This window comes from Eubalaena glacialis, chromosome 8 (genome assembly GCF_028564815.1).
Source record: "Eubalaena glacialis isolate mEubGla1 chromosome 8, mEubGla1.1.hap2.+ XY, whole genome shotgun sequence".
In the NCBI taxonomy this organism is placed as follows: Eukaryota; Metazoa; Chordata; class Mammalia; order Artiodactyla; family Balaenidae; genus Eubalaena; species Eubalaena glacialis.
In genome coordinates this window covers 95,123,898-95,137,237 of record NC_083723.1, presented here as the reverse complement: position 1 = coordinate 95,137,237, position 13,340 = coordinate 95,123,898, and the positions used below count along the sequence as shown (strand labels likewise).

At 39.2% G+C, this 13,340-nt stretch overlaps 1 protein-coding gene across 2 annotated transcripts in view; it reads right to left on the bottom strand.

Moving 5' to 3' along the window:
• Positions 1-547: 547 nt before the first annotated feature.
• The window catches only part of CAV1 (caveolin 1), a 32,747-nt gene continuing 19,954 nt past the window's right edge, over positions 548-13,340 (bottom strand). For both annotated transcript variants that reach the window (XM_061197965.1, XM_061197966.1), the window contains exon 3: positions 548-2,744. In XM_061197965.1, coding sequence (XP_061053948.1) covers positions 2,403-2,744 — 342 coding nt within the window. In that variant the 3' untranslated portion in view covers positions 548-2,402. The remainder of the gene's footprint in view (positions 2,745-13,340) is intronic.

The following is a 13,340-nucleotide window of genomic DNA, read 5'->3' as shown; positions in this document are numbered from 1 at the left end:
ATATATGTATATTTCATATTTGTATTTCCTATTGGTTCTGTTTCTGTGGAGCACCCTAATACAGAAGCTCTTAATGTAAACTTAGCCAAGGCCAAAATAAATTATTTCTGAAATGTGCATCTTAAAAAATTCCAGTTAAGAAATGGCAAAAATTCAAAGCAAAGCCCCCTCCCTGAATGTATCATTTATCAATGGAGAAGGTTAATATCTATCACATAAAGTTGTTGGGAGCTCAAATTAGATGACATAAAACAAAACATTGAGTAAACTGCTAAACAAATATTTCTTATTAATTATAACTTTCACCTGAAGTAACTCATGAATGTTGATGGCCTTAGAAGAAAGAGCCCAACTAAATGACTTTGTAATAGTTGAAAAGTGGAAGACCACCACCCCCAAAAACATACTACAAATATGTACACACACCATGAATATGCTCATTACACACACACACACACACACACACCACAGAAGTCAACACATACAGACCTGTTTTGAGGAAAAATAATAAAGCTGACAAACTGTTAAACATTTTTATTGTGCAGACTTATAACTTTACAGGACATGCAGGATAAAAAAGTGTAAAATATCAGTAAGCATATAAAATTTCAGCAATCTTTTGGACCAGCACTTGATTTGTACAAGGGACTAAGCATCTATATAGAACAGACATGTCTTGGGATACACAGTTTACAGACTGAATCACAAAGCAATTTCCCAAGTGATTTTCCTCATATAAAGATAAAAAATATCTTTGCACTTAAAAATTATTCAGTATAGTACATTTTCAGTTATGTACACAGTTTAAAAGTAAAACTATGTCCATGCCAGTGTCTGTTTTAAATGCAAAAAACCTAAGTAGGTAACAGGTTGGCAATTAAAGTGTCAGGAAAACTGGAAGAGGCCAAAAAACAAACAAACAAACAAACAAAAACAAGCAGAATTCCAACAGGTGTATGGAAATAAAAATAAAAGCATAACTGAAGGTTAAAAATAAAGTCCCCCTGGGAAGAATCTTAATATGAGCAGGAGGAATAAAAAGCTTTTGGATGTACCAGGCAGCTTTCTGTATGACTCAGGTTTACAGGTAAAATTCCTCAGTTTGAGTTCAGAAGAATTTGAATTTATTCCAGCAAAATTACCTCAATCTTTTATTACTGCCTCCTCCCCCATCTTCTCTCTGAGCAAAGTGATGCTTGGATTAGGTCCAAAGCTCCTGGCAGGGGGAGGGGCCATGTGTCACAGCATTACAGACAGTTGCAAGTGCTTTACTTTGAAGGGGTCACATTTGCAACAACTCTGACAGTCTCACACAATGGCCTCCATTTTATGAGCCCTTCCCCGGAGGCCCACTGATCAGCTGAAAAGGGAACACAATGTTCAGCCACTAAACCACCCCAGTGATGGATTAGTTTGGAGTCAGGAAAGCGTGATTATTCTTGAAAATAAACGAAGCTGAATAGACATGCTGACCTCATTCAGCTGGTGAGAGACAGGGAAAGTTGGCTTCTACTCCTGCTAGCCCAGAGAGGGCTTGGCCCCATTTATCCACCTTAATTCGTTTAATGGGGCTGATGTGGACCATACTCGATATGGGTAAAGATGTTGCGTCATCAAGTGCAGACATGAACTTCATCTGATTCTGTATTTCAGAGTCAGAAACAAGTGTGAAGAACTAGGTAATGGATTTTTCTAATTTTCGTCTTCAGGGAGGCTGCTGACCTAATGAAAGTTGATGAGGTGGACCCTATTTGAAAAGGAAAACCTGAAGAACAGGAAGGCACTTAGGTGTCATCATCTATATAACAAATATTCAGGCATAGAAAGTATCACAGGTTAAAATTTCAAGAGAGTAAGGCATTAGTCGGATCATGTGCAGATTATATTTTCTAACTTGATAAAGATCACTAGATTCCACTGGATCATTAAAGTGAATGGCAGCAATTCACTAACAGTTCAGAGGGAAGAGTTGGTTGAAAACTGCCCACATACCTGTACACTCAATGGCAATAGCCTTGAATTCTTCCCTTACCATAAAATGATCAACATTTTAGAATAGGCAGTTGAGGTTGTTAGTTCTTTTTTTTCTTTTTTCCTCCTCAGTTCTTCATATTTCTCTCAAATTATCTTTCAATGATAGGTTCATATCTCAGCCAATAAAACAATGATCCAAATGTAAGGAAAATATTTTAAATGGGTTTTAAAAATTCATAACACCCCAAAAATAGAAGAAATAGCTCAGAAGAGACAAATAATAGTTATGAAAACTGAGTGATTTCTTTGCTCTGAACCAAGAAAATTCATTCATATATTGTTGCTAGCAACTTGAAACTTGAAATTGGCACCAAGAAAATTAAAAGGGAAAAAAAGAATCGGATATACTTCTATCCTTGAAATGTCATTTATATTTCTTTCTGCGTGTTGATGTGGATATTGCTGAATATTTTGCCAATAGACTCAAATAGCGGGTCACAGAAGGCGTGGACGTAGATGGAATAGACACGGCTGATGCACTGAATCTCAATCAAGAAACTCTTAATGCACGGTACAACTGCCCAGATGTGCAGAAAAGAGAGAATGGCAAAGTAAATGCCCCAGATGAGTGCCATTGGGATGCCAAAGAGGACAGACAGCAAACGGTAAAACCAGTACTTCGTCACAGTGAAGGTGGTGAAGCTGGCCTTCCAGATGCCATCGAAACTGTGTGTCCCTTCTGGTTCTGCAATCACATCTTCAAAATCAATCTAAAAGGAAGAAGTGACAGAACATGAGCATGAAATAGAAGAAAAAAAGAAAAAAAAAACCCATTTCTGAGTATGCATAAATATATATTAGCTTTTATGTACAGGTTCTGTGTAAGATGCTAAAAGGCACCCAGCAGCATAAGCCTCGCTTGGAATTTGTAGGAAATTCAGAGGTTTGGGCCCCACAAAAATCCCTAGGAGTGGCATCAAGGAGATTTTCTAACATGTCCTCCAGGTGCTTCTTTACTGTGTGAAAGGTTGAAAACTGCTGCTCTGAGGGAAACTAAATGGATATGATAAAATTCCTGCCTTCAAGTAAAACCCAGCAACATGGATAAGTATACATGGCACTCAATAAAATGTAAATGACATGACCTAAGTTAATTGACTCCAAGACAACTACACACACGATGTTAAGGGGTAGTTAGTTCATAACTGATTATCAACTCTTCAAACACTCAACTGGTAGAATATCTTCAGGAAATTAGATCATTGTGAGCTCTGAGGATTCAAGAAGTCTTCATGGGGTGGTGGGACTTGAGCAGGGATTGGAAAATGGGGTATGATTTGGAAAGGAAGGAAGAAGGGATCTTGAAAATGCAGTGAGCAAGGCCCCAGGAACAAGGAAGGATGATACAGTGAGTGTCACAGGCAAATAGACCTGTGTGGCCACGGCTGGAAAGATGGGTTGAGGCCAGATTCAATTTTATTTTATATACAGTGGGGGTCTATTGAAGATGTTGGAGCAGAGGAATGCAGCCACAATCAATGCAGTCATTTATCAACATGAATTTGATATCAGTGTCCAGCCTGAGAAAAAAGGAAAAGAGACTCAAGGCAGAGAGATTCTTGCTTTATCCTAAGTTTGAGATGGTAGGGCCAAAACTGGAATAGGCCATGAAAAAGAAAAAAGAAAAGAATAAATAATGAATTTCAGGATGTTAAAGGAAGAATCCACAGGACTTAATTACTTCAAGGATAGGGAGAGAGAAAAGCCTAAGATGAGCTTTGAGCTTTGAGCTTCAGGTTTTCCTGCTAGAGAGAGCAGAGGTGACATTAAAAGCAAGAAGAAAATTAGGAAGGCAGTTAAGAAAATGTTAAGAGAGAACTTAATTTTTGAATTGAACAAACAGTAAGGTTTTGAATAAGGACAGATGCAAACACCAGTGGTCCATACCTGTACTAGTCCCTTTTGGTGGCCACTAGGAAGTAATCAAATGAGTTTGCAGTCACATAGCACTTAACAGTTACCAAGTGCTTCTACATGCATTGTCTCCATGTGATCTGGGGTTTCAGACCAATCTGGGAAGGTAGGTTGTCATTTTACAAAAGAAGATACTGAGGTTTAGAGAGGTGAAGGTGACTTGCTAAAGTCAAACACAAAGCAATGGTGGGGACAGAATGCAAACTTGGCCCCTTTCCCAAATAGCATTCTCTCCCATAGTACGTGTTCACTTAAGCAATTAATTCCCAGGAGGTTTTATCCCTCTGGAAGGATTATATAGACTAAACTGAAGCATAGGGTAAAAAAATTACCACCAAAAGAATAGGACAGAGCCAGCTTAACTGCTTGGTGGTGGCAGCTGTATGAAGGGATCTAATGTAGTTTGAAATCCAAACAAGTTGATGACTGCTAGCAGCAATCCAGCTAATCTCAGGATTAGGGAATGAGGACTTGGGTGACTCCATGGAGCCTCTCAGTGCCAAGGAGCCACTTTTGATTCAACACAATAAAACCTCTTTTGTAAAAAGTACATAATACTTACCAATAGTTAAGGTTTATTTTCTAGAACATGCTGTTTCTTGATCTGTTGTCCAATGTCCTTAAGAATATGTAATATATAAAAATGGTATGTTCACAATTATCTAAATGAAGTTAAGTAAATTTATTGTTGTTCTAATGTTTTCTTCATTTAGATCTAGACTCAGAAGTAAACATTTACTTGTGTGTTTTCAAAAGCTGTTCTAAATATGCGGCAAGTCAGATCAGTCCTTTAATGAAGTTTCTGTGCAGTTTACTTGTCTACTGTGGGGTTTTGCTTGGATAATGAATTTTCCTAGAGCTATTAAAAATAAAGCCCTGCTGTTTTCCTTCATTCAACTGAAAGGTACCCAAAGAATTTTATTTTTTAAAGATGACCTTATTTTGTAAGAGGATTTGGTGAAGTCAGAATGAATGCACTAGAGCAGGTGTTCTTAATCTGAGTCAAAGGATGGGCAGTGTTGGTCCATGAATGCCCTAAAGTGGGTGCATACATTTTGAGTGTACAATAGAAAAGGGTCCATTGCTTTTTATTAGAAAATAGTCTATTACCAAAGAAGGCTGGTAAGCACTTTATGGGAACAGCGGATTCCTATCTCTTTACAGAACAGAATTTAAGCACGTCTGCCTAGAGATTCTTTTCCAAGGGAATGGATAGTTACTAACATTTGTTGATTGGCTATCATGATCAAACACTGTTCTCATTTAACTTACAGCAACTCTGTAATTTATTATTCCCATTTCATAGAAAAAGGTAAGGTTTAATAAGTTGTCCAGGTAAATAAGAGGTGGATTTGAATTTCTAATCTGGTTTGAAAGATACCGACTCTTTCTTCAATACCACATCGCTTAAAAAAATATTTTTCAAATTTTCTCTAAGACGATTATAGTATTTCATAATTAAAAGGTACATTAACAAAAAAGAGTTTACTGAATTTAACCCTCTGGTAACTGTAAGAATTCCCACAGTGTGGTCTCTGAGGACCGTGTTACGATGAGGTCATACACATATATACACAATTGGTCCTTAGTGAAGATCTATGAACATATGCATGTGTGTAAGATTTATCAATGATAAGTTAATTTTTCTAAACATAAATATAAATGCTTTTTTCAATGAACATTTTGGAAATTCTTAAGCTTTATTTTAACTTGCTTTGATTATTTCAAAGCAAGTTTAGTGCTTTTATAGTGCTTTCCAGAAACTGCAGTGAGCATGATTTATTTATCCTCAAATATCCAGGTAAATTTAGAGCAGGTCTCCAGGGGTGGACAGCAACATGACAAAACTAACATGTTATATAAATATATTCAGTTAGTTGCTGCTTTAGTCTTAAAAACTTTAAGTGGCTTAAAATAATATTAAAAGTAGAGCCAATTAGATGCAGCTGAGAAAAAAAAATAAGGCAGGATAAGGAAACACAATGAAGCCAGAAATAATGTTTAGTTTCTCTCCACCTCCATTTCTGCAGCAGTAATAGTAATAGGTTTTTGTGAGGAGATCATGAGAAAATTTATGCAAAGTGCTTAGCATGGGGATAGAGCATTGCAATACAGTAAATGCTTAATAAACGGCATTAAAAAATTACTTGCTCTGGGTGACTAAGCTTTTTAATTGCAATAAGAGAAACTATCAGCTGCAAAGTATATGGTGGCTGTGAATTCAAACCTCATCCATGCTTCAAAAGAACTAACTTCCATCTGTAATCATCTTTACCACAACCCTCTGAGATGCGTGCTCTTATTCTCATTTTACATATGAGGCTACTGTGGGAGGTTAAGAAATTACCCAAGGTCACAAGGATGATAAGTGGCAAAACTGGAACTTGTCCTACTCCAAGTTTGACCTTTTTTTGCTTATGTATCCCTAGGACTATAAGCTCTTCCAGTAGTCTTATTCGCTTAATTTTCACCCATATAGATATGCTTTCTAAAACATTCACATTTTGATTATTAAAGGAATTACTCTTGTTAATGTTTCCATTTTAAGTTAGGACATCTAGTAACTAGGATGTTTTGCATTTTTGGTACTGATTGAATTTCCATGGCCCTGAACATTATGTTCTCACAATCCTGGGCACCTAGCCAAGGACTCTCTCTAATTGGCAGATAAGGAAACTGAGGCACGATTTAAATGGGCCAAACATTCTCAAGGTCCCAAGTGAATCAGTGGAAAGGCTGAAATTAGAACTGTAATTTCCTGATTCCCAGGCCTAGGTCCAGCCCTGCCCTCCACACAATTTCCCTAGGAAGTTACATCTCTCTCCCCGGGTCCCTTCTCTGCCTACCCCATTCATATCTCTAGGTCTCCTGTAAGTCTCTCATTGTCTTCTAAGACATAGACTTGAAATGTATCTCTGTGTGAGGTTAGGAGAAATGTCCTTTTCTCAACACTAATACAGACATTTCTGTACATTTATCTAGGGTGAAGAAAACTGGAGGGAATATTTTGAAAAATATCCTCATTGTACATTTTGATATGTATTCATAATGCACTGAACCCAACAAAGTTCTGTTAGTAATCAGTCATTCCATCTAAAGGTAGTTCACAATTCCATCAATCAAAGCATAGTTGCTTTAGCAGATTCATAGGTATTTAAAGCTGAAGGGATCCTTAAAGAAAAGGAGTCCCATTTGAGATAGAGAAATCGATGGGCAAAGCTGTCAGATGACTGGATCAAGAATACTTTCCCACTTAATGGCAGGCACAGGATTGGAATTCAGGCTTAGAAACTCTCCTAGGCTCTTCCACAGCTGTCTGCTGTCACCACACATCCTCAATCATCTGGATGCTACATTCCGTAGTCAATGTAAAAGGCAGCTAGGCTTGTATGTGAATTTGAACATCATTGAATGAATGATGATGCCTGTTTCTGACAATCCCCAGTGTGCTCATCGTTCACATGCATCATCGGTTTGATTTATCCCTTATCAAAGCTGTCACTCTGGCGTCCCATTCCCTCAGGGACATGCTCCTCTTATCCCTCTATAGGAGGGCAGGTCTTGCTCAGAGCAGAACTTTATCTGCTCACCTAGATTTGGTGCAGAACAGCAGTTAGAGATTTGCTTTTAAACAAACACAAAAACCAAGACATGCAGGTGCCATTTAGTTTCTTAGAATGGGATGCCTCAGGTGAGGTGGAGCAGCTTCTCCAAGAACTGATTTTCTGTTCTGTAATCTATGGAACAAGTTGCGCCTCTGGCCCGAATCATTATGCAGACTGCAAGATCAAAGGCATAAATATGCTTCAGTGATATTTCTGTGTCTTAATAGATGCTTTATAAGGAGTCCACAGTTTATATAACTAGATTTTTATAAATGACATTAAATACTTTTGTGCAACATTGACTTATGATGCTATAATTTCAGAAACGTAAGTTAACAAAAATCTATCAGCAGATGTCAAGAAAAGCAATCTGTCTCATTGTGTTTTAATAATAGCTGGCTAATACAGTAAGTCTCAGAAGATTTCATCTTGTTAAATGTATGCAATGGAAATATTTAAAAAACGTTTTATATGTACACAGGATTAAAAACCCATGGGGTCATTCTTTGTCTCAAAATTTGGACATTTTACCTATGAATAAGGAATTTTCAAGAAGGAAACTTTAAGTATATTTGAGATTTAATAAGCAATGATGCTTGCCTCGTCTGTTTCTGTGGGAAAATATCTTTTTAGACTTTTGTGAAAATTGTGAAAAAATCACAAAATTTTGATTGTATTGGATATATGGAGCACATAAATAATAACAAACAAGATGTTTACAGAAGACGTGTGTTGCCTGCTCTAAATTCACAGTCCCACTTCTCTGCCAAGTGAATCTTCGTTTATTCAGGTCTTGGAAATAATTCTTATATCTCAGAGTTAAGTTATAGTTGGTTTAGACTTGCCAGGGTAATCTTAGTCTCCTTGGTGAGTGGTCAGTTTAGAGTAGACATGTGACCCAATTCTGGCCAATGAGATCTAAGTGGGAGAACTCTAGCCAGCAGCCACTGAAAAACTGAGTCCTCAATCCAGCAGCCTGGGAGGAACTGAATCCTACCATTGGCCCTGCGAGTGAGCTTGGAAATGGGTCTTCTCCTAGTCGGGCTTTGAGATGACTCCAGCCCTGACACCTGGACTGCAGCCTGTGAGAGGCCCTGAACCAGAACTACTCAGCTAAGTCACACTTGGATTTCTGACACACTGTTAGATGATAAATATTTGTTGTTCTAAGCTACTAAATTTGGGGGTCATTGGTTATGCAGCTAGAGATGACTAAAACAAACCATCTTTATTTTGATGATCATGTTTTATTTTCTATTACATTGCTCTTTTTTCTGTTAGATAATTCAATTTTTAAGCTTATAGAAAAATGTATATAATGAATGTATATAAATATCTTGGAATTTGGTCCTGGAGCAAAGTCTAGAAATATATGAGAAGGAAATGCAGCATTTTCAACTTTCTACAATTCATATCAAACTGAATATTAGAAAAGTTTTAGGCAATTGATAGTGCTATCAGCGCATATCTGTAAAGTGCTTGGCTTTCTACCCAGATATGCACCAAAGACTAAGAGCCAGCTCCACCTAGAAGACGCATCACTGAATCTTGACTTCTGAATATAATGTCTTGAATGCACCAGCACAGGGGTAGTGTGGCAAAAGAATCAGCTGGAGGGAGGATGCTTGTTAAAATGCAGATGCTCAGGCCCATTTCAGACTCAGATCACACTCTCTGGGTTGGGGCCTGGGGAATCTTATGCAAAAGACTGAACTAGCGAATGACACACCCATTTGGATTTAGTGACAACTTCTTTTTGTTGCCGATACTCTTTCCCCTCCATGCCTGGAAGCCCTAGTCTGCTTCCTGCTTCTTTCTGTAAACTCCTCATGTGCTGGCTGGCATCTGGAAGTTGATGGATAATGAATGAATGGAAATTCTCTTGAAAAGCTTTTCCTAATTTAAACCTATAAATATTTATTATTGGACAAGGATGAATGACTACTGTTTATTATGAAAAACACAAAAACTGGCAATAGAAATCCTGATTTATTTTTCATGACTCTAAACCCTGTATAAACAAATGCATGTTTTAAAAATCAATTACGTACTTCTAAAATCCTAACACATGAACCAAACCCACACATACAGAAGGAGGGTTGAGACTAATTTCAAACTCCCCTCAGTGTTCTCTCACATATTTCCAACATGTTGAACAGCCTTTGAAGTCAGTGGAATAAATGTTGTCCATGAGTGTGTGGGTGTAGAGAGGGCTGAGAACTAGCACAATTAAATGTTACCAGAACACAGGAACTTTGCTCTAATGCCTATGTATTTTCTCAGGGGCAAGGGCAAAATACCCATTTGTTTACTGGGCTGAACTAGCACCACTGCAGGAAAAAAGCTGCAGTGTTCTTGCAGCCCCGACTGAAAAGAGGAGGCCTGGACTGTATCCTTAATCCTCGTGATTGCTTGGATTTCCAGAGGATCCACACACAGTCCTAGGAAAAATGTAAACCTGGGGTGGGAACATTGAAGTGTTCTTGGGCTGCTTTGGGGTGGCAGGTGCTAGGCAACTTCACCTTGTGGGAGAGCACAGGATTGCCTGAAGGGAGAGGGCTGCATTACTAACCAGGGTTTCAAGCTGGAAGAGGACAGAAAGGTGGGTATATACCTACCTCTGTGAGTAAGAGAAGAGGGCTGGGTGTAGAAAGAGGGGTGCAGAGGGGACCTGCAGTCCCTGGCCTGGGCCTCTAGCTGGGACCCTTGAGTGTCTCCCTTTGGATTGACCTCCCTGTTGTTGCTTCTCAGACATTATAGAGACCTCAGAATAATGATATTTTATACATATAGTGTCCTATTTCACTCATCTGCTTCTCTTCACAAACTTGTGAAGTTCTAGGTTATCTTCATAACAGGAATGGAAAATAGTCTTTTATTTCCCCAATAAGGAAAGGTCACTTAATTAATAAATGAGTGGACCAAACCAGGACCTAAGGCAGGTCTGTATCTGTTGTACCCATCTTGGTATCCTCCACAATTCCTAGTAGTACTATGCACACATTAATTAGCAAATATTCCTTCAATATGTATAATATTTTAAAGGAGCTATAAATGTCCATTGAAAGAATGTAGGCATACATTAACTATCATATTATCTACTATGAATTCTTTTCTGATTTTACAAGTGCACTTTTATTTATCGGTTTTTTTGGTATCCCATTTTATTAAAAGAGATGTTCTTTTCACCATAGCTCTATAATACCACGGTCTGATCAAAATGAAGTGTAGGGTTGGTTATCATTTAAGTTACTTGAACGGCATGGAAAGCCTACAGAGGAGGGGGCAATTCAAACTCAGATGTCTTCAGCTTTAAGGAAGAATGATTTAGAAAATATTGATTAAAGCATGTTGTTGCTTGGTTGGGTTTTGCCTCAATGATCTGAATAACTACAATTGTGTAGATCTGGCCCCAAAGCAGGGGGCACACACTGGAGTATGTTGAGGAGGGGAAGCAGGGGTAGAAGCAGAAGTAGCAGCCCAGCTCTTCGGGGGATCAGTAGAGCACACCAGTGGGGAAGAGATAGAGTGAGGAGAGTGAATTTGTTCTTTGGTGTCTCTAGTCTCCACTTTTCCTCATGTTTTCCTCTGTGTGTGTGTGTGTGTGTGTGTGTGTGTTTCCCCAGTGCAGGAGGCCTACATTGTAATTTGTACTTTAGAATGAATTTAGGTGACTATGTTCTTTTTCCTGGCAGGGGTATAGGGGGATGCACAGAGCAAGGCAGAGCATCATCTCCAACTGTCCTTTATTGTGTCATTAATGGACTTAGGGCATGAGTGTGGCAGATATATTCTGAGGCAGGAGAGTTGTACAGAGGTTTTGGAAAAGCAATGACATACATTATAGAGTACTATATGCCTCAATTGGTTCGTCACATCCTGTATATGAGGACCTTCAAGGCAGGTGTTATTTCCCCCATTTTACAGACCAGGAGCCTGAGTCTGAGGGAGGTTGTAATCAGTGACTGAACCAAACTCAGGACTTAGGTCTCTTGGATCCTCCATCACACAACTCTCTTTAACCCCACACCAGTCCTTATTCTGCTTATGAAGCCCTGCTCAATCAGAGTCACGTAGGAATTTCTGAATCCACATGCTCTGGTTGCTCTCCCTTGCCTGCAACCATGCTTCCCATCCAAACTAACAGAAAATGCTGCCCTGACTCAGCATAACCATTTCTACCAGGACAGGGCATGTGAATCCAAGCCAGAGGATGTGGCTGGCCTCCTTCTGCTGTCAAACCTCCATGCTCAGCATTACCCTCACTCTCCAGCAACCAAGCTCTTCTCTGGTCAGGACCCCCTGAGTCATTGACCATTGGTTACGAGGGTCCCCATTGCCTTGTCACCTCTCTGTGGCTTTTCCTGGTTTACCATAACATTGTACCTTTCCCTGTTCCATTCCTGTAGGGCCAGTGGTTCTCAAACATTAGTCCACTCATTTCTTTGTTAAAATGCAGATTTCTGGGCACTGAGATTCTGAATCGGTTGTGTCTGAGAGTAGGGTCCTGGTGTCTGTACCTCCTCCCTCATTTTGATGCAAGTGGTTATAGGTAAGACACTTTGAGAAAAAAAAAAAAAACAACTGTCTTAGGCTGTCTTAGCTCTCTGCTAGGTGAGAGGATCTGAAAAATCTAACACTCAGATCTGAGTGGGCATGATATTAAGTTAGTTACTGTGTTGCTCTCTACTGTTGAAAGGCAATATGGTACCCTGCTTGATAGCATGAGGGCTGCTTTGAATCTCAGCTTTGCTAAGCTACTAAACCTCCCTGTGCCTTAGTTTCTTATCTGTAAATTGTGGGTATAATGGTACATACTTCATAAGATTATTCTGTGTATTAAATGACTTAACTTATACAAAATATTTGGGACAGTGCCAGGGGCAATGGTCAATACTACATCAGGAGCTTCTGGCCCAGGCACCCAAACCAGGAGAAGTGGGAAAGTGTCAGGGATTTCAGTAACAGTGTTGGGAGGATGGAGGAGCTATTTTGGAACAGGAGAACCTCTTGGCATTCCTGAAATCATTTTGTTCAGGTGGGTGCTTATTTTGCATTCTGCCATTAAGCAAATAAGAAGGATTAGCTCATATCTTGCATGTGCGTTAGCCTTCTGGAGTTTATTATAAACATGAGGCATACATGCCCTGTGGGAGAAGATGCTCCAGCTGACTGAGTGACTGGATGTGTCTGAAAGTGGCAGCAACACCAAGTAGACAGGACTCTCTTTGCTTTAGATTAATTCCTTTTTGCCTTATTCTTCCTTTCCTTTTGCCTTTCACCTGAAGGCAACCACCAGGTTTCTCCATCTTTTGCTCTTCTTAGGAGGGAGTATTAATGATCCTTGGGTTTGTATTACACTTTGAAAATTTAAGTTAAATTTCCCTGCTCTGATAACAAAAATATACACTCCTCGTTTACATCCTGTTATGCATTGAATTGTGTTCCTCTCAAAAAGATATGATGAAGTCCTAATCCCCAGTACCTCAGAATGTGACCTTATTTGGAGACCGGGTCTTGTAGATATAATTAGGATGAGGTCACACTGGTGTAGAGTGGGCTCCCCATCTGAGATGGCTGGCATCCTTATAAGTAGATGGTAATGTGAAGACACAAGGAGAAGGCCATATGATTGATTTGAGTTATGCAGCTGTAAGCCAAGGAATGCCAAAGATTGCCAGAAAACCAGAAGCTAGGGAGAGACAAGGATGGATTCCCCTGCAGGTTTCAGAGGGAGCATGGCCCTGCTGACATTTTGATTTTGGACATCCAGACTCCAGAACCATG